Source organism: Thamnophis elegans, chromosome 12, assembly GCF_009769535.1.
Source record: "Thamnophis elegans isolate rThaEle1 chromosome 12, rThaEle1.pri, whole genome shotgun sequence".
NCBI classification, from domain to species: Eukaryota; Metazoa; Chordata; class Lepidosauria; order Squamata; family Colubridae; genus Thamnophis; species Thamnophis elegans.
The window spans coordinates 16,393,277-16,416,909 of NC_045552.1; the positions used below are offsets into that span (position 1 = coordinate 16,393,277).

At 45.0% G+C, this 23,633-nt stretch overlaps 1 protein-coding gene across 1 annotated transcript in view; it reads left to right on the forward strand.

Moving 5' to 3' along the window:
* Positions 1–12,658, forward strand: part of TCEA3 (transcription elongation factor A3) — a 43,028-nt gene extending 30,370 nt beyond the window's left edge. Inside the window, exons 5-12 of the mRNA XM_032227278.1 lie at positions 851–898; positions 1,818–1,898; positions 2,318–2,395; positions 4,212–4,372; positions 5,922–5,978; positions 7,969–8,123; positions 10,972–11,190; positions 12,015–12,658. Of these exons, the coding sequence (XP_032083169.1) occupies positions 851–898; positions 1,818–1,898; positions 2,318–2,395; positions 4,212–4,372; positions 5,922–5,978; positions 7,969–8,123; positions 10,972–11,190; positions 12,015–12,023 (808 nt within the window). The 3' untranslated portion in view covers positions 12,024–12,658. The remainder of the gene's footprint in view (positions 1–850; positions 899–1,817; positions 1,899–2,317; positions 2,396–4,211; positions 4,373–5,921; positions 5,979–7,968; positions 8,124–10,971; positions 11,191–12,014) is intronic.
* The last annotated feature ends 10,975 nt before the right edge of the window (positions 12,659–23,633 follow it).

Sequence of the window (23,633 nt, forward strand, 5' to 3'; positions counted from 1 at the left end):
CCCGGGTAATAGCCAGGTGGCATTGGCTGGTAGACGGTACCCGGAGGAGGCCAACCCTGTGAGATCTAATGGGTCTGTGGGAGGTAATTGCTACCACTGCTCTAGTCCCTGCTCTGACTCCCCAGAGTCTTCCTCAGCCTCCAGGGCAGTCCCATAATGTTCATCACTGTCAGATTCCACCAACAGCTCGGCCGGCCGCTGCTGGGCCACAACACCCCACAACGTGCTGTTTTTCAAAAAAAAAAAGTGTTTATGAATAACATTGATTAAAAAAAATAGTCACCTCTGAGTCTTTTTTTTTTTAAATTTCTTTTAAGGCAAACATTTCATCATTCCTCAATCAGTAAGACATCGAAGTACAATTTCTTGTATATCAAAATAATTCTAGTTTACCACCAAATTCTTGTCTAGCCTAATATATACCCCTCCCTCCCTCCACCCTCTCCCCCAACCCCCCTCCACCTCCCCCCCCGACTTCCCAGAACCCGTACACGGTATGGATTTCTAACAAACACAGTCTAAACTCTATTGAGAAAAAAAAAGAAATAAAAAAAATTAATAACATTCTACATTGACCTTAGCTTCTTCTTGCTGAACCAACTTTAAACAATTTAAATCATTTCTGATCTTAAGCATAGGCTAACTGGAATTTCTTGGTCCCGTATTTATTTTGTATATAGTCAATCCATTTTTTCCAGTCTCGTTTATATCTCTCATTTGAGTGATCTTTAAGATATGCCGATATTTTAGCCATCTCGGCTAAGTTTGTAACTTTCAATGTCCATAGTCACCTCTGAGTCTTTTCGAGCCAAGATGTAACGCAGTGTTAACATTTGTTCTCACCCTGCAGAGACGCGTCTACTTCCCGAAAGTCACACTTGGAGATCAAAAAAGAGAGGTATGTTTTCAGGGCTCTGGCGGGAACTCCTGTCCAAGGAAGGTGCTTAAAGATGCAGCGACGTAAAGAATTAGAAAGGGAAAAAGATGAAACGTTCTTAAAGGTGACCATGGGGGCAACCCTTCCCTCCCACCGCTACAATGGCGACAGCGACTCTTGCTGTTTGTGTATGCAAATGTTGCATTATAAATGAGCTTGTAATTGCAGTGCAGCTTTCTTAACAAACGGGAGCTGGCCTTTTATGCGGTAATGATGTTGCAATCTATATACTTGGCCATCTGCCCTGCCCCACCCGCTGTAGCCAGAATTAGTGGGTTTTAATGCAGTATATAAACCCACACCACGCTGAGCTTGTTAAATAGGAGGGTCGCATGCAAAGCACTTTCTTGACAGGATGCAGGTAGTCCTTGAGTTATGACCACAGTGGGGACCAGGATTTCTGTTGTAAGCCATTGCAGTCCTAAATTGAGATAGATTCAATTTTACATGTGGTGAATCCTGGGCGCGGTGGCTCAGTGGCTAAGACCTGAACTTGTCGATCAGAAGGTCGGCAGTTTGGCGGTTCGAATACCTAGCGTTGCGTAATGGAGTGAGCTCCTGTTAACTTGTCCCAGCTTCTGCCAACCTAGCAGTTCAAAAGCACGTAAAAATGCAAGTAGAAAAATAGAGACCACGTTTGGTGGGAAGGTAACAGAGTTCTGTGCGTCTTTGGTGTTTAGTCATGCTGGCCACATGACCACGGAGACGTCTTCGGCTCTTCGGCTTTGAAACGGAGATTAGCATCACCCTTTAGAATCGGGAACGACTAGCCCATATGTGCAAGGGGAACTTTTACCTTTACAGTTTTACAGCAAGGAGGTCTAATGATGTATGCCTCTTTGCCCACATTCTTCATCCCCTCTTTTTTCCCCTTATAAAGGAGGGACTCCAAAGATTCAAGATCTTCCAGCTCTACTTCTAGTTCCTCTACTTCCTCTCCCAAGAGACTCTCGGTGGACAGGTAAGCTAATCCATCCCTTGTGCTCACTCTACTACTAATCGTTTTACGTTGGTTCTACTGATCTAGCAAGATACAGAAGAACAAGAGTAAGAAGAGACCTGGGACCTTGCAGATCTTCTAGTTCCAACCCCCTGCTCAGGCATGAAGCCCTCTGCCATTGCAGACAAATGGCTGTCCAATCTCTTCTTTAAAAGTTCCATTGTTGGAGCTTCCACAACTTCTGGAGGCAAGCTGTTCCACTGATTAACTGAGGAAATGACTCTTCTTCTACTCCTACCTTAGAGGGGATAAGATCACACATGTTGGCATGGAGAAAATTTACGTTGCTTCTTTGTTTTCAAAAGGACCTAAAATGGTGCTTTGAATTATCATGACCTGTGCTGAAATTGTTACGATGTCCCTCTCTGTATCCACTCTAGGAGAACCTCTACCAGCTCCAACCCAGCAGCCTCCCCTCCTGGATTCCATAAAAACAAAGAGGATAGCAAAGATGAAAGGTATTGTTTGACTGTTGGTGTTCAAAGGAAAAAACAGCTACATGGAGACGGTTAGCCATAAGGCATAAGAATGGAGAGCAGGACCAAAAAATGAAGTGGCTCCAGGGGTGGTGTTCACTTACCTTTTCTACTGGTTCGCAAATGTGAGCGTGCGTGCTCAGCCTTCTGTGCATGCGCTTTGGCTTCAAAACGTGCCTAATGGGATGGCATAGAGCCAGGGCGGGTAGGCAGGCCCACCCGCGATTCCCACTACTGGTTCGGGTGAACCAGTCCGAACCGGCAGAAGACCACTTCTGAGTGCCTCCAATTGCCAATTGGCATTGTTTAACAGATCAATCAAAAGAGTGTGCAGACAACATTCCTCTTCAGTTGGTTCTACAAGAGCCGCTGTTCGCTGTTACAGTGCTTTAGAACTGGATGTTTCCTATATCACTGTAAAACAAATAGTTGTTAATGGACATCGTCCCTGTGTTTTTATCTGAAACTTCTTCAAAGCTATCTAGGCTATCAACTTCACTGCAGCTTCTTAGGGTGGACAGAAAAAGGCTACACATGCAGCTTGCATAAGGGATAGTCAGTTTGGCTACAACTTCCACTATCCCAGTCATAGATCATGAGAATTGTGGGCTAAGCTATTTGCAGGGCATGGGGTGCCCAATTCTGGTAAAGATTTATGTTTGAAAAAAATACCAATACTTAAATGGGAATATGAAATATCTCATTATGTGAAGGAGTAATATGCGTGCCTATTCAGTTTGATGGACAGTTTTTTTATATTGGATAAATTCCTTAAAGACCCCTGGCTTTAGGTGACTTTTCCCATAGGCCAAAATATGAACTGGCAGCTTTTTAAACAGAGCACATGTTCAAATAGAGGACTGTCCTTCTGTAAAAGGACATAACCTTGTGGTTGTTGGCATGTGACTTCTTGTGTAGCCTTCATTTTTCTTATGAATTCTGCACAGGTTTTCCACGGTATTTTCTAATGTGTGTGAGAGACCAAAAAAAAGAGCTTTCATGTCATACCGTATTGGCTTTGAATTAAGTTCCCTGCATTCATGCAAAGCTTGTAATCCAGAGATTTGTTTAACCCAGCGGTGTCAAACTTGATTTCATTGAGGGCCACGTCAGGGTTGCGTTAGATCCTTGGGGGGGGGGGGCATGGGGGCATGGTTAGCTCAACATCACTCATGTCAGGGTGCCTGTGGTGGCCCGAGCACTCTGCCAGCAAAAACGGGCTCCTGAGCTCCATTTTCGGGCCAGTCCTTCACTGTTTCTCAGACGGCCCCTTAGGCCAGATCTTAGCACCCCTGGGCCTTGAGTTTGATACCTCCGGTTTAACCCTTTTTCTGGGTTTAACAGTGCAATCTGGCTGGATTTGTAGGCTAAGTACCAACGCTTGTACTTAAACGCATGTTAACCAAGCTCATAAAGTTCTACAAGCACATCTCTTAAATATTTTCCTAACTGGTTAAGCTAACTTGTATGAACATACCGATTAATCATATCAGCCCTGGCTTAAAATGTAAGTAGCACACTCCAGATTAGAAGGTGGGACAGGCCTTGCCATTAAACAAGGGCTCCAGCTTGCTCAACCTGAGTTTAAGAAAAGAAAGCAAACAATTAGCTTTCTGGTGTCTTTCTATTGGATTTTTGCAGCTAGGGAAGGAAGAGGTTGGTTTGGCTTGGATAGCAAAATAATTTCATTGCTCTTGACTTCAGTGATCCCAAGTGGGCTAGAGGCTATATTGAAATGGTTGTAAATTAGCATTTTTTTTTCATTTAAAACAAAAATCTCACTTGTTGTCCTGCTCAGATCAAATGACAAATCTCGAAGTGAGGTGCCCAAGATGCCAGCCAGCCCTATCACGCCAACATTTGGAACTTCTGTCTGCTTCTTGCCCTCGTCCTATTTGACTGGAGACTCCATTAGGGACAAGTGTATTGAGATGGTCTCTGCAGCCCTGAAAATGGATGGTGAGAAAGAAAACGTCCTGGGGGAATTGAGAAATTAATTTAGGAGGAGAGACAAGGGTATCTAAAGAGTTTACAGTCTGACCTGGAGCTCTGGTTCCGATGTTTTTATCTCCAGCTTCCACTCTTCTGGGAGTTACCTGTATGGCAAAATTCAGGAGAGGAGAAGCGATCAAACAGTGATTTTTGAAGTGCATGAGTATTGATTAGATTACATAACTACAAAGGCATTTCCATAGTCATTGATATAGAGATAGCAATAGCACTTAGATTTATATATCACTTTATAGTGCTTTATAGCCCTCTCTAGCAGTTTACAGAGTCAGCATATTGCCCCAAACAATCTGGGACTTCATTTTACTGACCTCAGATCGAACTCCTGGCAGAAAGCAGAGTCAGCCTGCAAAACTGCATTCTAACCACTATGCCACCATGGCACAAAAAATGATATTGCTATAGAGAAGATTGATAATGCCAATAGGATCAATTTTACCTACCACACCAAGCAGCAGCGGAAAACATCTGTAAAAACAGTCTGTAAAATAAGATAAAATGAAGAGCTACCATAAGTTAAAGAGTGATTCCAAATGAGAGGCATTTGCAGGGAGAGCCAAGGAGGCAAATGATGAAAAGAGCTAATTCACGATGCAAATTCTGCCCTTTTGGGGGGTGGGGTTGTCACAACATCAAATGTTGGGTATGGAAGGGACAGAGCTTATGGCATGTTGCTCATCACTTTGATGAAAGCATCAGAACCTGCAAATGCTCCTGGTTCAAATAAATGTAGTGGAAACAACAATCCACAGTTAAAAAATTGACATTCAGAAGTAAGCAATTATTTTCTGCTGCTACTATTGCGTTATTGGTATTAATAGGCATTCTATAAGGAAATCATAGGAGGGACACAGTGGCTTAGTAGCTAAGATGGTGAGCTTGTCGATCAGAAGGTCAGCAGTTCGATGGTTCGGACCCCTAGTGCCACATAATAGAGTGAGCTCCCGTAACTTGTCCGAGTTTCTGCCAGTTTGAAAGCATGTAAAAATGCTAGTAGAAAAATAGGAGCCACCATTGGGAAGGTAACAGCCTTCCATGCGCCTTCGATGTTTAGTCATGCCGGCCACATGACCACAGAGACATCTTCAGACAGCACTGGCTCTTTGGCTTTGAAACGGAGCACCCCCCCCCCCCCCCCAGAGTCAGGAACGATTAGCACATATGTGCGAAGGGAACCTTTACATTTAAGGAAATTATAATTTTTTTATTGTTGCTCTTACACTAGTTAATTATGTTATGCATCTATTTTTTAAACCCAGAGGTGTTCAACCTTAGCATCTTAAGACGTGTAGACTTCAGCTCCCTTGCTGGCTGGGGAATTCTGGGAGTTGAAGTCCATGTGTCTTAAAGTTGCCAAAGCTGGACATCCCTGATCTAAGTATAGAAGTTCAGGTGTTTCGGTTGGACACAAAACTGAATTTTATCTGGTTGTGCTCAATGATTTCCCCCCCCTTATGTCCCTGTTTTCATGTTTTTCTCCTCTTCATCTCCATTCAAGATGATTACAAAGAATTTGCGGTCAACTGTGATAAGATGGCAGCCGAGATTGAAGATTATATCTTTTTGATATTTGGGTCTGCTGGTTATTAGTGCGAGTGGGAAAATGAAGTTATAACTGCCAAAACATCTTAGGGAGATATTTACATGGGCGAGATCCGAACAGCTTGGCACAATGGTCAGATATGGGAGATTCCATTCTATACCCTACAATGGACATCTCTGTATTTGCGGTGTGGCAGAGGTAGAAGACCTGGCTCACATCCTAATTGATTGTTGCCTGTATAAGGGTGTAAGAGACAGGTATCTCGGTCTATATACCAAATGAATGACCCATTGGGATCCCTATATCAAAACAACTTGCCTTATGTGTGGCCAGAAAGTAATATTTAACACAGCACAGTACTTAAGCAAAATGGTTCTGTTGAGATTGGCATATGTGGGACTGATTGTGTTAGATTGTAGGGGTAACCCCAAAATATAATTTTATCATATTTTATCTATATCTTAAATTATTGTATTTTATTCCAGTTCCACTTTAAATCATATTTTATTCCAATTCCATTTTAAATTGTATTTTATCCAATTCCATTTTAAATTGCTTTTATCAAATTTTAGTAATAATTCGTTTCTGGAACTCTGCACTTTGATATGACCAAGGGCTAATCAATAATAATAAAAGAGATCACATGGGATGGGGAATGCATCAGAGTGGGAAAGGTTTATGCTAATATTGGACAGGTGTTGCCTTGATGGGTAAAAACAAAAACTCCAGTCATTTAAATTGTATACATTCAGGAGATGCTTTCTTGAACTTTTTTTTCTAAAAGGTTAGGAGGCTAAAAAGAAGGGGTTCAAATTTTGTATGGGAACTACAGTAATTGCCTACTGCTTCGGACAGAAAGGGTGCTCTTCTGGGAATATATTAGGCATTGTTAAAAATGAGAGCAATGAGAAATATAAAAGGCTATAACTATCTTTTAAGACTAATGGCAATTCTCAGTCTCTGCTGTAGGCAGGGTGGTACTGTCTGTATGGGAGAGGGAGGAATTGGCAAGATCCCGGGCTTGCAAGAATACAATAAAAACAAAAACCAGTCTCTTCAGGGATTGGGAAAAGCCTTTAGAGCAGAAAGGTGGAATGAGAAAGAAACAACCTTGTTGTGGCCTGCTGGCGGCCAGCAGACCGGGCAACAGATTTGGACATTGAGGAGGTTGGGGAGGAACATGGGCCAGTCCTGGAGTCTGGGGAAGGCTCTGATGCGGGCTCTGTGTTGGAGGCAGAGAGAGGCCCAGATCCGTCTGGCAGTTATCAGCTGCCTTCAGAGTCAGACATCAGTGAGGCAGATGAACAGCTGAAGCCTGTTCCCAGTGTGTGCATGCACAGAGTTGCCAGACGAAGGGAACAGCTAAAGGACAGGGGTCGACTTGGGAGTAAGGCCACAGGTGGCTCCTCCCAGAGGAAATAAAAGAGGAGCGAAAGGGGAGTAGAGTTTGCAGGAGACAATTAGTTCGCTTCTTAGTGTGAAGATTTGGACATTTTCCACACATTTAATTTTTATCTCACCTTTATTACTACTACTATTAGTACTTCGGTAATACAAGAGAATATACTTAATACTTCTTTCTCTCCACAATAACAACCCCATGAGGTGGGTTGGGATGAAAGAGGAGCACTGGCCCAAACTCACTCGGCTGACTATAACTCACCATCTCCTGGTGATGGACCAAAGTTATGCCTAAAGTAAGACTAGAACCGGTAGTGAAATTTTGAGTAGTTTGGAGAAACGACAAATACCATTTCTGGCTGCCTCCTGAGTGCCAGTTGATTGGCTGGGGTCTTCTGTTGCCCTGCACAGGAGAATGGAGCTGGAAAGCAGGTTAATGGGATAGGGAAGGAATGGGGATTTTCCAATATCCTTCCCCTGCCATGCCCACCAAGCCATGCCCACAGAACCGGTAATAAAAAAAATTGAAGCTCACCACTGGTTTTGATCACTAGACCAAATTAGTCCAGACTAAAAAAATGTTATTCCTTAATGCTGCCACGTATCTACCAAGAACTGAAGGGCACAGATATGAAATACCGGAACCGAGTGAGGAGCAGAATTAGTAACCTGAAGGACCCCAAGAATCCTGGTTTGCGGCGCAATGTGCTGTGTGGAAGCATCTCGCCAGCCCTAATTGCCAAGATGACGGCAGAGGTCAGTAGGAAGAGGCGGCGTGTTGTTTTTCTCAGTCCCGTATAATACAAATAAAACTTGAATTTAACAAATCGGTTGTGTGGGGGAGAAATGGTCTGTTGAATGAGAGAGGGTGACCCCCGGGCACTTGAATGATGGCATCGTTATGCAAAAGCCGGATATTGTCACAGGGATTGGCTTTACTGTGTGCAAAGTCTGTTGTATCGAGATTTGGCACATCAGGTTTTAAAGCTATCTGTTTGTTAAGCTTGATTACTTTAATTTAAATCTCCAATGGCATTTTAAAATATAAATATAGCAGCTATTTTAATGATACATGACAGTTGTTGCATATCTGGGTTCATGTAAGTTTTATGCTCGTTATTGACTAAATAGATCAGCATAGCATAATGTAAGAGGGGGTGGGCTGCTGCAGGTTTGCACGAGTTCGGGAGAACCTCTAGCTAAGAATCTGCCCAGTCCCGACAACCTGCAAATCCCACCCTTGGCTGGCCCTGCCCAATCCACCCCTCCCCTCCCAGGAGTCCCCACGCAACCCGTTTTAGATATCAGGTAAATACAGGGCCTGGATGGAGGCTGGGTGGGGGCCCGAAAAACAGGCCTTCCGGAAGAGCCAGGGGAGGCCATTTTTGCCTTCCCGGAGACTCAAGCAAAAGCATCTGGAGATGGGGAGGGTAAAAAACACCCCCCCACCCCCCAGTAGTGCAGGAGGCTGGCTAGGCCATGCCCAACATTGCCATGCCCACCCAGCAACCAGGCAAAGAACCTGTTGCTAAACGTTTTGAAGCCCACCCCTGAAGGTAGCCCTGTACAGGTAGTTCTCGACTTACGACCACCATTGAGCCCCACATTTCTGTTGTTAAGTGAGACATTCATTGAGTTTTGCCCCCATTTTACAACTTTTCTTGTCACAGTTGTCAAGTAAATCACTGCAGTTGTTAAGTAGGGAACCCGGTTATTAAGTGAATCTGGCTTCCCCGTGGACTTTGCTTGTCAGAAGGTCGCAAAAGCTGATCATATGGTCCCGGGACACTGCAATGGTCATAAATAGGAGCCGGTTGCCCAAGGATCTGAATTTTAATCACATCCCCATGGGGATGCTGCGAAGGTCATAAGTGTGTGAAAAATGGTCACAAGTCACTTTTTTTCAGGGCTGTTATAACCGCTGTAAGTCAAGGACTACCTGTATAGTATATAGGTGGTCCTTGACTTACAACCGTTAGTTTAGTAAACTGTTTGAAGCCCAAACCAAACAGGCTACATTATGGGTTAGTCAGCCATTGGTCTTTCCGGCTGTCCAGTTGATCTAAGCCTGCGATGGCAAATCTATGGCATGCGTGCCACAGGTTGCACGCGGAGCCATTTGTTAGGGCACGCAAGGTGCTGCCCTGTCAGCTGCACGCGCTGTTGAGCTTACTTTGGCCTTCATTTTTGGCCATTTTTCACCCTCTGGTGGCTTCTCTGAAGCCTCTGGAGGGTGAAAAACAACCCAACACGCAAACCGGAAGTTCGGAAACGGACTTCCGGTTTGAGCGTTGGGCTGCTTTTCTCCCTCCAGACGCTTCAGAGAAGCCTCCTGAAGCCTCCGGAGGGTGAAAACCAGCCCTATGGGCAACCTGGAAGTCCATTCCTGGACTTCCGCTTTGCGCGTTGGGCTGTTTTTTCTCCCTCCAGGGTGGTGGGGGTCAGAGGCCGTTTTTGCCCTCCTCAGGCTCCTAGCAAGCCTCTGGAGCCTGGGGAGGGTGAAAAATGGGTCCATCACGTGCCAAAAGCAGGGGAGGGCAGGAGTCACGTGCATAGAATTATGGGTGTTGGCCTGCCCACGCATGCCCACCCCTGCGCTCCACCTGCTTTTGGCACGCGATGGCAAAAAGATTAGCCATCACTGATCTAAGTCTTTTTGTGTGTGTGTGTGTAAATGTGTTTTTATTTTCCATTTTCATTTTCGTACAGTCACATATATACTGTGCACAACCGGGGCCATATAACATTAAACAATAAACACAGCCATTCTTCTTGTCAACAATACCCCCCAAAATAAAAACCCAATGTACCTCTTCGACCCTCCATACACCCTTTCTTTCACCCCCCTCCAACTTTCCATCTTCCCTCCATCATTCCCCTCTACCCTACTTCTCCTCCCCCTCTACCACTCCTAACTCTCCCGGTACACTCCCTCCCTTCCTTCTCACCCTCCCTCCAATCCTCTCTCCCACCTCTCTACCCCTCTTTCTTCTATCCCTCTACTCCTCCCTTCAGTGTATTTCTACTATCTATTAATATATTCAGCTTGTCCTATTTTTACACTGGAATTAAAGAGCAACAGTATACAAGTGCAATCGCGTTACTTTGAAATCTAACACATACTATATATCCCCCCTAACACCCCACCTTCCCACCCGACTTCCCAGAGCCCGTACACGGTATAGATTTTTAACAAACACAGTCTAAAATATATTAAGACAAAGGAAATAAAAAAAAGAAGTCAATAACATCTTAGCCATCACTGATCTAAGTCTTTTAATGCCTCAACTGTAACCCGCAAATTAAGAGCTCAACAATTTGTTGCTGTGTCCATACCCTGCTTTTAACCTTTTTAAAGCAAGCATTTTCTGGATTGCATAACCCATTCCCTAACCCAGTTCACCTATCAGACAAAGTCACCCCCCCCCCCCCAAAAAAGAAACCCCTCCTAACCAAGGTTTAAACAGAATTGAGCGTTGTGTGCCAGTGCTCTCACCAGCTTTGGAACCGAACAGAGCCAGCAAGACTGAACTCGGATGAAACCTGCCTAACTAAAGGGGCGCCTGCTGCCAATTGGTACAATGAAGGCTGTTGTGCGTTGCAGGAAATGGCTAGTGATGAACTGAAGGAGCTAAGAAATGCCATGACCCAAGAAGCTATCCGAGAGCATCAGATGGCGAAGACCGGAGGTACCGCCACCGACCTCTTCCAGTGCGGAAAGTGCAAGAAAAAGAACTGCACCTACAATCAGGTGCAAACCCGGAGCGCCGATGAGCCCATGACGACTTTCGTGCTCTGTAATGAGTGTGGCAATCGCTGGAAGGTTTGTATTGTTGCTAGTAAATGCTTTAAGCCAGCGGCCTCCAACCTTTTGGGGACCAGGAACTGGTCCTTAGAGAGAAGTTTTTCCACGAACCGGAGAGGTGGTGGCTCCGTGTGCTGTCTGCATCCTGTGGATGGGGCTGGTGCCAGTCCATGGACTGGGGATTGTGGAGCCCTGCTTTAAGCAGATGATTACTATAAGGGCGCGATGTCTTAGTGGCTAAGACGCTGAGCTTGTCGATCAGAAAAGTCGGCAGTTGGGCGGTTCAAATCCCTAGCACCGCGTAATGGAGTGAACTCCCATTACTTGTCCCAGCTTCTGCCAACCTAGCAGTTTGAAAGCAGGTAAAAATGCAAGTAGAAAAATAGGAACCACCTTTAGTGGGAAGGGAACAGGGTTCCGAGCGCCTTTGGCATTTAGTCATGCCAGCCACATGACCACGGAGACGTCTTCGGACAGTGCCGTCTCTTTAGCTTTGAAACACAGATGAGCACTGCCCCCTAGAGTCGGGAACAACTAGCACAGATGTGCAAGGGGAACCTTTACCTTTACTTTTACTATTACTATAGATAAAATCAAAGCACCTTTGGGACATAAATCTCAGAGAGCACCAAGGATCCCCTGAGCGACAAATATTATCTTCCATTGGCACTATGTTTCCTTACGTGGGAGGGTTCCACACCGCCTTTATTCCATAAGGAGCTTGGCTTATGCCCATTTTATGTTAACTGCAGCTGCCGAATTTAGTATTCCGGTGCAGAGGGGCGAAACATCTGGATTGCAATTTCCTGCATTACTAATGAGAACATGTTTTGTTTTTACAGTTCTGTTGACGCTCTTTGCACCCATATGCCAGCACCACGAAGATGTTGTGCCTGTTGCAGCCGAAGAGATAAGAGAACCTTTGAACTGTTCAACTGATGAAATAAAAAGCAGGGAAAGGAAAACAGCCTGCCAAGGTTGAAATGCTGAAGTTTCAACCCCAACCCCATCGGATATCTCTTTTTAAAAATATGCAGTCGGTTTGAATGAATTACTTCAATGGAATCCTATCTTGGTACTCATTCAGGTGGTAGATGGGCGCCCTCACTGAGAGGGCTGTGTGTCTTCTGCAGTTATATTATGCGAAGGCAGACATTAACACTGAGCATAGGCCAACAGATTGTGGATTGTTCCCTGCTTTTGTGTGGGGAAATGTAAAATTTTCCATTCTTAAGGCTGCAAAAGATTGGCTTGGCAGTGCATGCATGGGCAATGTCCAGTGAAGTCTCCAAAGCAGAGACCGTTTCTGATGGCCTGAGCACATAGGTTCGGAAGGCCTGGCTCTGTGATCAACCGCTGATTTGAATCACAAAGTGTAAGCTTGTCGAGGCAAATTGAAAGTAACATTTAAAATCAGCAACTGTAACGGCAACGGAGGAAAGAAGGATGGGATGTATGCAGTTCTGACTCTAATTAGGAGTCAAAAACTACAAATAGAGGTAGCATCTAGAACAGGGGTGTCAAACTCAAGTCAAACTCAGGGGTGTGTAGATATCTGGCCCATGGGGCAATCCTGGAAACGGGAACCGGCCTGCAGTGCTTCTGCAGCAAAAATGGGCTCCCGAGCTCCGTTTCTGGCTGTGATGGCCTCCGGCAACCCTCGGCCAACAAAAATGGAGCTCGGGAGGGGCCCCCCGGGCTCCATTTTTAATAGCCGGAGGTTGCAGGAGGCTGTTGCAGCCGGAAACAGAGTTCGGGAGCCTGTTTTCTCTGGCAGAGCACTTGGCCACCACAGGTGCCCCTGCCATGGGTGACATCAAGCTGGCCACGCCGCCCCCCCGGCCACACACATCCCCTCCCCACCCCACCAGTAATGGTTTTCTCTTACCTTTGCTATTGGTTCGGAACCGGGAGTGTCTGTAATGGCAGGTGGGCGGAGCCTCCTGCCGCCGCGACTGCCAGTTCGCCCGAAGCAGGGCGAACTGGCAGAATCCCACCTCTGCTCCCCGCCCTCCGAGGTCAAACACAACCCTGATGCGGCCTTCAATGAAATTGAGTTTGACACCCCTGATCTAGTAGAAAGTGCATAGAGGTACAACCTTTAATTAGCTGGATTGGTTGATCCCCTTGGCATTTCCATCCACTCTTTAGTTCAACCGTGACCGCAGAGCCCCTATTTTATTTATTTTGCTAAGTTTGGGATGTATTTTTGGGGCAAGAGAGGTCACCTGATGTCACGAAAGAGACCTTTAACGGACAGACTATCAGCCCAGTTATTTTCTCTTCCCATTTTTTTGACTCTATGCTCTCAGCTACCAGTTTTATTTTGTTTCCTATCCTGTGACTTTTGCAGAGGCTGTAAATCAAAAAGCTTTGATCCTTTTGTGTTGGCACTGTCACTCCGAATTCTCCCAAATCTGCCCTCCTGGAATCCTTTATAGGAGGTGATTGTTACAGGTTGAATCTGCATGTAAAGTATGCTTCCTAGCCCCAGGGGATGACACAACTCGTCCCCCTTCCTGCTCCTTGTCACTGTAAAGACAGACTCAAATAATAACAAATTAAACATGATAGATTCCGGGTCATCCAAGTACACTGAGAAGCTAGTTTTGAATAGGCAACTGTTCTTGCGAATACCTATTTAGGAAAAAGGATGTCAGTCACTGGATATAAGGCAGTTATGAATCCTCCAATGGATTTGATGATGGATCTGTGGCTCGTTTCATCTGCGTCTCCATCTTGGGCATTCAGTTGCTATGTGGGCTTGGGGAATTGCCCTAGTTAGCATGGTTATTCTGGGTCCATGTTTCTGGAGAACAGTTAAATTGGGGTAAGATGGACATTTTTTTTTGTAGGAGGGAACTAGGCCTGAGAAACAGGCCCCTAGGACAGGCAACATTCAAAGAGCCACAAAGGTGCTAATCGGAGGCCTCCGATTCAATTCTGGAGCCGACTGGAAGTCGGAAGGAGGATTCCCCACCATACACCTAGCGCGGCGTCCTTTTTCCTTGACTGTCCTAACCGACAGCCCTATCAATTGTGGAGCTGACTGGAAAACCCACCCCTTGCCATAGGCTCTCCTCCTGGCACGCCCTGCTTCCCCTCCCAACCGGAAGCTCCTCTCAAAATTGGGGTGCTGACTGGAGACAGGGAGTCGCAGCAGAGGGATGAAAGAGCCACATGCGGCTCCAGAGCCACAGATTGCTGACCCTTGGCCTAGAAGGAACACAACTAGTGATGAAATGTGTACAGCTATTGCATGATGATGAATTTTCTCTTTTGTTACTTTAATGTTTATTTTTCCTCTTGTTTTCAAATGACTGTGCCATGTAGAGCAAGTGCTAGAATTGTCCAAACCAATGGAAAGAAGTAAATTGAATCCTCACCTGTCATTTGTGGCTCTGTCCATTCTGTGACATGGGAATTCCCACACCAGTTGCTCCAATCAATACAGGGGGATCTTCAAAATATCAGATGCGTTCTGCAGTCTGGGACCACCACAGAATGACAGAGGTGGATGGGACATTGGAGGTCATCTAGTCCAATCCCCTGCTCAAACAGGAAATCTTATACCAATGGTTCTCAACTGGGGGTGGGCTGCTGAAGGTTCGCAGGGGTTTGGGAGAACCTCTAGCTAAGATTCTGTGCAGTTCGGAGAATCCCCAAATCCCACTCCTGGCTGGCCCTGCCCATTCCGCTCTTCCCAGGCATCCCCATGCATCCCATTTTGGATGCAGATAAGTGTAGGGCGTGCGCAGAGGCTCAGAGAGGACAAAAAACAGGCTTACTGGAAGTTTAGGAAGGCCAGAAACAGGTATCTGGAATCTGGGGAGGCCGTTTCCACCCTCCCGGAGGCTCAAGATAAGCCTCCGGAGCCCGGGGAGGCCAAATCCCACCCCTGCCATTGTGCAGGAGGCCGACTAGGCCATGCCCACCATGGCCACGCCCACCCAGCAACCGGGAAGAGAACCCTTTGCTAAAATTCTTGAAGGCCCCCCTCCCCCTGTTCTCAACCTCTGGTCTATGGACCCCAGGTTGTGTATGTGTGTGATATGGTCACGGGATTCACAAAGCCTTGAATAAATGCTATAATTTAAAACGTGAGTTAAGTCTTGGTGGTTCGTGGCGATGATCTATGGCCAAGAAAAGTATTTATATGGTGATTGAGAAGCACCGCCCTCTACCATTATGAACAAATGGTTGTCCATTCTCTTCTTAAAAATTTCCAGTGTTGGAGCATCCACAAAATCTGGAGGCAAGTCGTTCCACTGATTGTGATTAATCACCGATTAATAATTAACCACAAAATTGTTTGCTTCTATTTTCAAGTACGTTGATGCGATATTACAGCTGAGAATGCCATGTTAATTTGGAAGAAACCGATAGATAAAGATAAAGCCAGAGGGACAGACATGAAAACAAACCCCTGGGTACTGAGAACTAATTAAATGCTGCATGCAAATGTATATAAGTAACTTTTTGGCTTAAGTTACATTGGAATCAGATCAAAGTGCTTAACCATTTGTGTGCCTCACTACTGCTCCACTTCAAGCTTATCAAAGCCCTTTAGAACAAGGCAAAGTGATTGGATCCCTGTCAATATCAAACACAATTTACCATATTTTTGGACTATAAGACTCACCGGAGTATAACACGCACCTAGATTTAGGGGAGAAAAACAAGGGAAAAGGTTTTGGCCTCCTGAACCCTCCGCATGTCCCTTTTTCAGTTTCCAAACAGCCCTCATTGGCTGACTTAGTTGCTATGCCTATTCATTGGCTGACCTTGCTACCATGTCTCTGCCGGTTCATGAATATTCTAACAGAATTGTATTACCTTGAACCCCTGGTTCTGATCCGTTCGAGAACCAATCCTAATCTAATCCAATCCTAGATTCTAATCCATTTGAGAACTAAATGACCTGGAGAAGGGCAGTTGAAGTCACAACGAAGAGACGTGGACGAGCAGAATCCGCAAAGTCCTGTCTATTTCTCCCGCTTGGAGAAGCCCTACGGGGACCAAGTCGCTCTGGAAGTCACAAGAAGAGCACAGTCTCCGTGTTTGACCCAAAGAAAACCCCTTTATCCGTTGGAAGAGAGGACGGCCACTATGGCTGAACCAAAGCCATGACAGCTGAAACAAGAGAGGAAGGGAAAGATCTTGCAACAGTGTATACGATGTGAGTGGGAAATCTCTAATTTTTGCTGAGAACTAAATGACCTCTGGGAAAACCTCACTACATACAACTGCAATGTTTTGACCATTTGATCAGAATGAAAATTCCATGTCCGTGTTTCTCTTAATATGTTGCATGAATGCAATCGTCAGGGCAATTTATTTATTAAATATTTATTTATTTATTAAATATATTTATATGCCGCCCAATCCCGAAGGACCATGCATGAAGGACAAAATTTGTATTCCTCCCAACTTGCTCATTCTGTTCTTCAAGGCCTCTTGTCTTCTAGTAGCCTGTCAAATGTGCCTCCATGCAGTACCATGCGTCATAACTTAGCACTATCTGTCACTGCTCCAGCAGTTTACACAAAGACCCAGCTCTCCAGAAAGGGTTTTAATGCTGGGAAAGATGGAAGGAAGGAAGGAATGAAAGAAAGAAGGAAGGAGGAGAAGAAGAAGAGGAAAAGGAAAAGAAGAAGAAGAGGATTTGCAGCAAAGTGGACAAACCTGGTTGAAATGATGATTGGGGTGGGAGGCATCATTGGAAGGCTGAAGGACCAGGTTAGGATCAGATCATCGCAGAGAGAGAGGGGAAAAAAACTATGTGGAATTGGAAACAACTTGATGGCACATAACTTAATAAATCTGGGGTTGGTTCTTGTCAAAAATGCAACTGCTTGTATAGAATCTAGAGATGAGATATTTCAACTCCTACCTAGAAAAACTGGCTGGGGCTGCTATGAATCCCAGTTTGATGATAGATGGTAAATCTTCGTTTCTTCCATTTCAATAGATCACAGAATCCACGCGTTTCACGTAATGCTTGGATCCCTAAGACTGGGGTTTCAGTCTGGGAATGACCCAACCTCTGTTACAATTGTCCAAGGAGAACAGTAGTTGTACAGTACAGGTAGTGCTCGAGCTACGATCACCATTGAGGCGAAAATTTATGTTGCTAAGCGAGTTTGGCCCCTTTTCTCGCCTCACTTGTTAAGTGAATCACTGCAGTTGCTAAGTTAGTAACCTGGTTAAGTGAATTCCCCATCGACTTTGCTTGTCAGAAGGTTGCAAAAGGGGATCGTGTGACACACACACCCCGACACTGCAATGGTCAGAAGCACGAACAACTTGCCAAGTGTCTGCATTTTGATCTCGTGACCGTTGAGATGCTGCAACGCTCGTAAGTGTGAAAAATGGTCATAACTCACTTTTTTCAGTGCCGTTGTAACTTTGAACAGTCGCTAAACGAACTGTTCTAAGTCGACGACCTGTATGGTAGCCCAGTTCACCTGAAGCCCTGAACAACTCAATAATGATTCAATTAACTATGGTCGCCTGGACACAAATTTTTGGTTATAATGTGGAATTGGCTAAATGGGAAAGACTTTGGACACTTAATCGGAAACTAACAATGGCCACGGCTTATAAGGGAAATCTGTATAAGATGGTCTACAGATGGCATCTTTCACCCAGCATGGCACTCCAAAATGTTTAAAAATTTGGCCCCAAATTGTTGGAAGTGCAAAAAAACACCAGGCACCTTTTTCATATGTGGTGGACATGCAATGAGGCAAAAAGATATTGGAAAATGATACAATCATGGCTGGAACAAATGGTAGGAGATCAAATTTTGTTGAAACCAGAAATTTTTCTCCTAGGCATAATACCGGAGGGGTATAAGAAAGATGTACATTATCTAATTATACATGTATTAACTGCGGCACGAATAACATATGCGCAGCATTGGAAAAAAGACAATATCCCATCAGAGATAATTTCTCCGGAAGCAGATAGGCTCACCTTCGAATTAAAAAATAAAGGGGATATTATGAAGTTTGGAATAGCTTTTATTATTGGTATAAGACAAGGTGACAAGATTGGAACAAATTGTAAATAATGTGGATAGAATGATAGATAATGTATTAAGCAGGCTAATGGCTAATGGACGAGATTATCTGTATATAATGTGATTGTATGGTCATAACAGCTTCGCTGTGCTGCACTATTTTAAATGTAAAAACTTTTTAAAAATAATAATAATAATGATTCAATTAGAATAACAGTTGGAAGGGACCTTGGAAGTCTTCTAGTCCAATCCCCTGCTTAGGCAGGAAACCCTATACCTATTCAGACAAATGGTTATCCAATCTCTTCTTAAAAACTTCCAGTGTTGGAGCACTGACAACTTCTGGAGGCAAGTTGTTCCACTGATTAATTGTTCTGTCAGGAAATTCTTCCTTTGTTCTAAATTGCTTCTCTCCTTGATGAGTTTCCGCCCATTGCTTCTTGTTCTACCCTCAGGTGCTTTGGAGAATAGCTTGACTCCCTCTTCTTTGTGGCAACCCCTGAGATATTGGAAGACTGATATCATGTCTCCCCTAGTTCTTCTTTTCATTAAACTAGACATACCCAGTTCCTGCAACCCTTCTTCATATGTTTTAGCCTCCAGTCCCCTAATCATCTTCGTTGCTCTTCTCTGCACTCTTTCTAGAGTCTCCACATCTTTTTTTACATTGTGGTGACCAAAACTGGATGCAGTATTTCAAGTGTGGCCTTACCAAGTCCTTATAAATTGGTATTAACATTTCATGTGATCTTGAGTCTATCCCTCTCTTGATGATCCCTGTGTTGGCTTTTTTGGCAGCTGCAGCACACTGCTGGCTCATATTTAGGCGGTTGTCCACTAGGACTACAAGGTCCCTCTCACAGTTACTACTATTGAGCAAGGTACCACATCAAATACTGCACCTGTGCATTTTGTTTTGCTTGCCTAAATGTAGAACTTTTACTTTTTTCACCGTTGGCTTTTTCCCCAATTTGAATCCTAACCTTGGCTCGATTTTATTTTTACTTTTCCCATTTTTGCACCACTCATCTCCCTTAGGTTAACCCACAGCGGCCCCCACCCTACCCCGAATTTTAAATGGTAAGAGAATTCGACCTTGTTAACGCTGCGCAGAATCTTCTGCAAAAGTTCGCAAGCGGCGCTCCCGTTTGGCACGAATAATCCTTTAAGTCCCGCTCCTTTACGCAAGCGGTTGCGCGAAATGCCTCTATCCTGCCGGTTCCTAAAGCACTCTGTTTTTTTCCGCCCCATATCCCTCCCTCCTGCCCCACACACCGGCCAGCAGTTAGGATTTACCGGCGCCCACCCAGAGACCCCCGGAACCCCGTTTGGCCATTCCCTACAAGTCATGAGGAGCTTTCCCAGCTCAGGCCTCTAGAGGGCGATAGAGGGCCGCTCCACGTTGTCACGCCGGTCGATTTCGCCCAGCGGAGCAGGAGAAAATGTGGCTGGGGTGGGTAGGGCGGAGATCTCTGCCCCGCACCCGCCGACCCCATAAAGGCAAGTTCTCCGTTTGTCTCGAAGCTGAGCAACTGAAGAGAGGCCCCCGCTCCTCCATCTCCTGCTGCTTCCTTTGCAGATACCAAATGTCTATGGAGGTTCCCAGTCATTCAGGTCATGGTTATCCTTTTTTTTTCGACGCAACTGGATTTTCTGGTTTTTTGTGGGGAAGACGTTTCGCTTCTCATTCCAGGAGCTTCTTCAGCTCTGACTGGATGGTAGGAAACACAATACAATACAATAGCAAAGTTGGAGGGGACCTTGGAGGTCTTCTAGTCCAACCCCCTGCCTAGGCAGGAATCCCTATACCATTTCAGACAAATGGCTATCCAACATCTTCTTAAAGACTTCCAGTGTTGGGGCATTCACAACTTCTGGAGGCAAGCTGTTCCACTGATTAATTGTTCTAACTGTCAGGGAATTCCTCCTTACTTCTAAGTTGCTTCTCTCCTTGATTAGTTTCCACCCATTGCTTCTTGTCCTGCCCTCAGGGCCTTTGGAGAAGAGCTTGACTCCCTCTTCTTTGTGGCAGCCCCTGAGATATTGGAACACTACTATTATGTCTCCCCTAGTCCTTCTTTCTATTAAACTAGACATACACAGTTCCTGCAACCCTTCTTCATATGTTTTAGTCTCTAGTCCCCTAATCATCTTTGTTGCTCTTCTCTGCACTCTTGGAAGAATGGAAGGGAGACTTGCAGATAGCAACCATTCTTCTGTTTCCAGAGGATTACCACATTGCAGAAGGGCAGTTAGTCAACATCTTTTGTTATGAGTAGGTACGTATGCAAGGGCTAGCATTAATTTATTTATATATCAAATGTTTTTTTAATTGAGAATGCAATTGCTTATCAAATTCGATGCTTTATTATGAGTCATTTCGGCCAAATTGACTAAAAAAATAAAAAAAATCAACCAATCCAAATCAACACAGAATTGAGGGGTCCTTGATGCTCTCTGAGCTTTCGTGCTTTCTTGCAGAGACGTTTCATAACCCAAACTACCCCTAGCACTGATGATGTTACCTAGTTTGGGTCATGAAATGTCTGCAAGAAAACTAAGCAAGCTTAGAGAGCACCAAGGACCCCACATTTCAACCCTGAGCTACAAATGTTTTCCTTTATAGTTCTTACTTCAGGCACAAGCAACTGGGCTCAAATCCATTATGACCCATTATGCGAAAGCTCAGCTCTCTGGGGAAGGCTGCAGTGCAGGGAAAGCTGATGGGAAGAGAAGAAGACCCCCATACTGCATTCAGTTTTGGTCACCACGATGTAAAAAAGATGTAGAGACTCTAGAAAGAGTGCAGAGAAGAGCCACAAAGAGGATTAGGGGAATGGAGGCTAAAACTTATGAAGAATGGTTGCAGGAACTGGGTAGGTCTAGTTTAATGAAAAGAAGGACTAGGAGAGACATGATAGCAGTCTTCCAATATCTCAGGAGCTGCCACAGAAAAGAAGGAGCCAACCTATTCTCCAAAGCACCTGAGGGCAGGACAAGAAGCAATGGGTGGAAACTAATCAAGGAGAGAAGCAACTTGGAACTAAGGAGAAATTTCCTGACAGTTAGAACAATTAATCAGTGGAACAACTTTCCTCCAGAAGTTGTGAATGCTCCAACACTGGAAGTTTTTAAGATGTTGGATAACCATTTGTGTGAAGTGGTGTAGGATTTCCTTCCTAGGCAGGGGGTTGGACTAGAAGACCTCCAAGGTCCCTTCCAACTCTGTTATTCTATTCTAAAGTGGATGGACTTCATAGTTACAGAGGTGGTGGGCTCACCATTGGAAGACCTGAAGGAGCAGGTTGGGCACAGATAATTGTGGAGAAAATCTACGTGGCCACCAAGAATTGACACTGAGTTAATGACATAACTTCATTAATAACAAACTAACTTAAATGCATTGGATCATTGTGGTGTTCTTTCTCCTGCAAGCATATCAACCAATCAGAATAGAGCTGGAAGGGACCTTGCAGGTCTTCTAGTCCAACAACCTGCTCAAGCAGGAGACCCTACACCATTTGAGACAAGTGGCTGTCCAGTCTCTTCTTAAAAACCTCTAGTAATGAAGCTCCCACAACCTCTGAAGGCAAATCTGTTCCATTGGTTAATTGTTCTCACTGTTAGGAAGTTTCTCCTTAATTCCATGTTGCTTCTCTCCTTGATTAGTTTCCTGTCCTGACCTCGGCTTCCCCCAAACCACGAAGCAGACTCCTTGTCCCGACAAAAACCCCATTTTATTAAGTTACTATGAATTCCTCTCATTCACATCTAGCAAAGTCTTGTCTCCTTCAAACTCCACTCCCCTTTCGCTCCTCTTTTATTTCCTTTGGGAGGGGCCATTCATCGTCCACCTGTGGCCTTACTCCAGGGGTGGGTTCCTGCCAGTTCTAACCTCTTCCATAGAAGACGTTCCACAAATCTACAGTGCCATTTAGAGCCGGTTCCAGCTCCCTACCCCCGCCTGTCCGCACATCATAAAGATGAAGAGCGAGAGGAGGAATTCTGGGAGTTGAAGTCCACAAGTCTTAAAGCTGTCATGTTTGAACACCCCTGGGGTTTTTTTTTCTAAAGGGTTAGGGGTACGAGGGTCTTGTAACTTGACAGCTTTAAGACTTGCGTGCTTCAAATGCCGGAGTTTCTGAGCCAACATTTTGGTTGCTAAGCAAGAGCGTTGTTAAGTGAGTTTTACCACGTTTTACATTGGCCACGCCCACCCAGTCACATGGCTGACAAGCCACTCCCAATTGGTCACATGGCCAGCAAGCCACTCCCACAAAGCAGGCCACACCTACAGAAGAGGTTCTAAAAAAATTTGAAACCCACCACTGCCTGCAAACGCCACTCCCCTTTTGCTCCTCTTTTATTTCCTCTGGGAGGGGCCATTCATCATCCCACTTTGGCCTTACTCCCAAGTCAACCCCTGTTCTTTAGCTGTTCCCTTCGTCTGGCAACTCTGCGCATGTGCACACTGTGAACAGCTCCAGCTCTTTGTCTACCTCACTGATGTCTGACTCTGAAGGCAGCTGATAACTGTCAGATGGCCCTGGCCCCCTCTCTGCCTCTGACGCAGAGCCCTCATCAGAGCCTTCCCCAGACTCCAGGACTGGCCCATGTTCCTCCCCAACCTCCTCACTGTCTAAATCTCCTGCCAGCTCTGCTCCACACTGACGGGCCACAACATTTCCATCAATTATTTCTTATCCTGCCCTGTGGTGCTTTGGAAAATAAGTTGACCTCCTCTTCTTTATGGCAGACCCTCTATTACTGGAATACTGCTTTCACATCATTCCTAATCCTTCTTTTCTCTAGAAAATTAGGGTAGCAGCTGATTCCTACCCTGCCCTGTACTTTTACAACATGTTTACAAAATCAGCTCATTTTCTAGGATGACACAGTACATTAAAGGGCCACATAATTGGATTTGCACAAGGTGTTACGCTAAGGAACAAAGCAAGATAGTTTTGCCTTCATCCAACTTTGCACACTGGACAATGCAAGCTTGAGAACCTTCCCTCTGAGCTAGTTAAAACAGGTGAAGGCAGCCGCTAGACTTTATTCTTCTTTAGAATTCTTTATTCTTTCATTTCCTTTCATTTTAGGCTTCAAGCTTAATGAGATTCAGGCAGGGAATCAAACGAAGAAGTTGCGGTAATTCGGCTCACTTGTTCTCAAGGCAGGTCATAAACCCATCGGTAGCCCTTTATCAACATTACAAAGGGCTGGGCAGAAGCAGCCGAAGCCTGGCTTAAACGCAGTATTTACCCTGAAATATTTTGCATTTTGTTCTACATGCAAGTGAAGCTGGTGATTTTAACTTGCACAAGTGTCGGGAAATTTGTTAGCTTTTTCAGGTGCCCTGAGGCTCTTCGCCGGGAGGCCAAGCTGCCCGAGAGGTTAACAGGGCAGGAAAATAATTCCTGCAGCGTGACAGCAT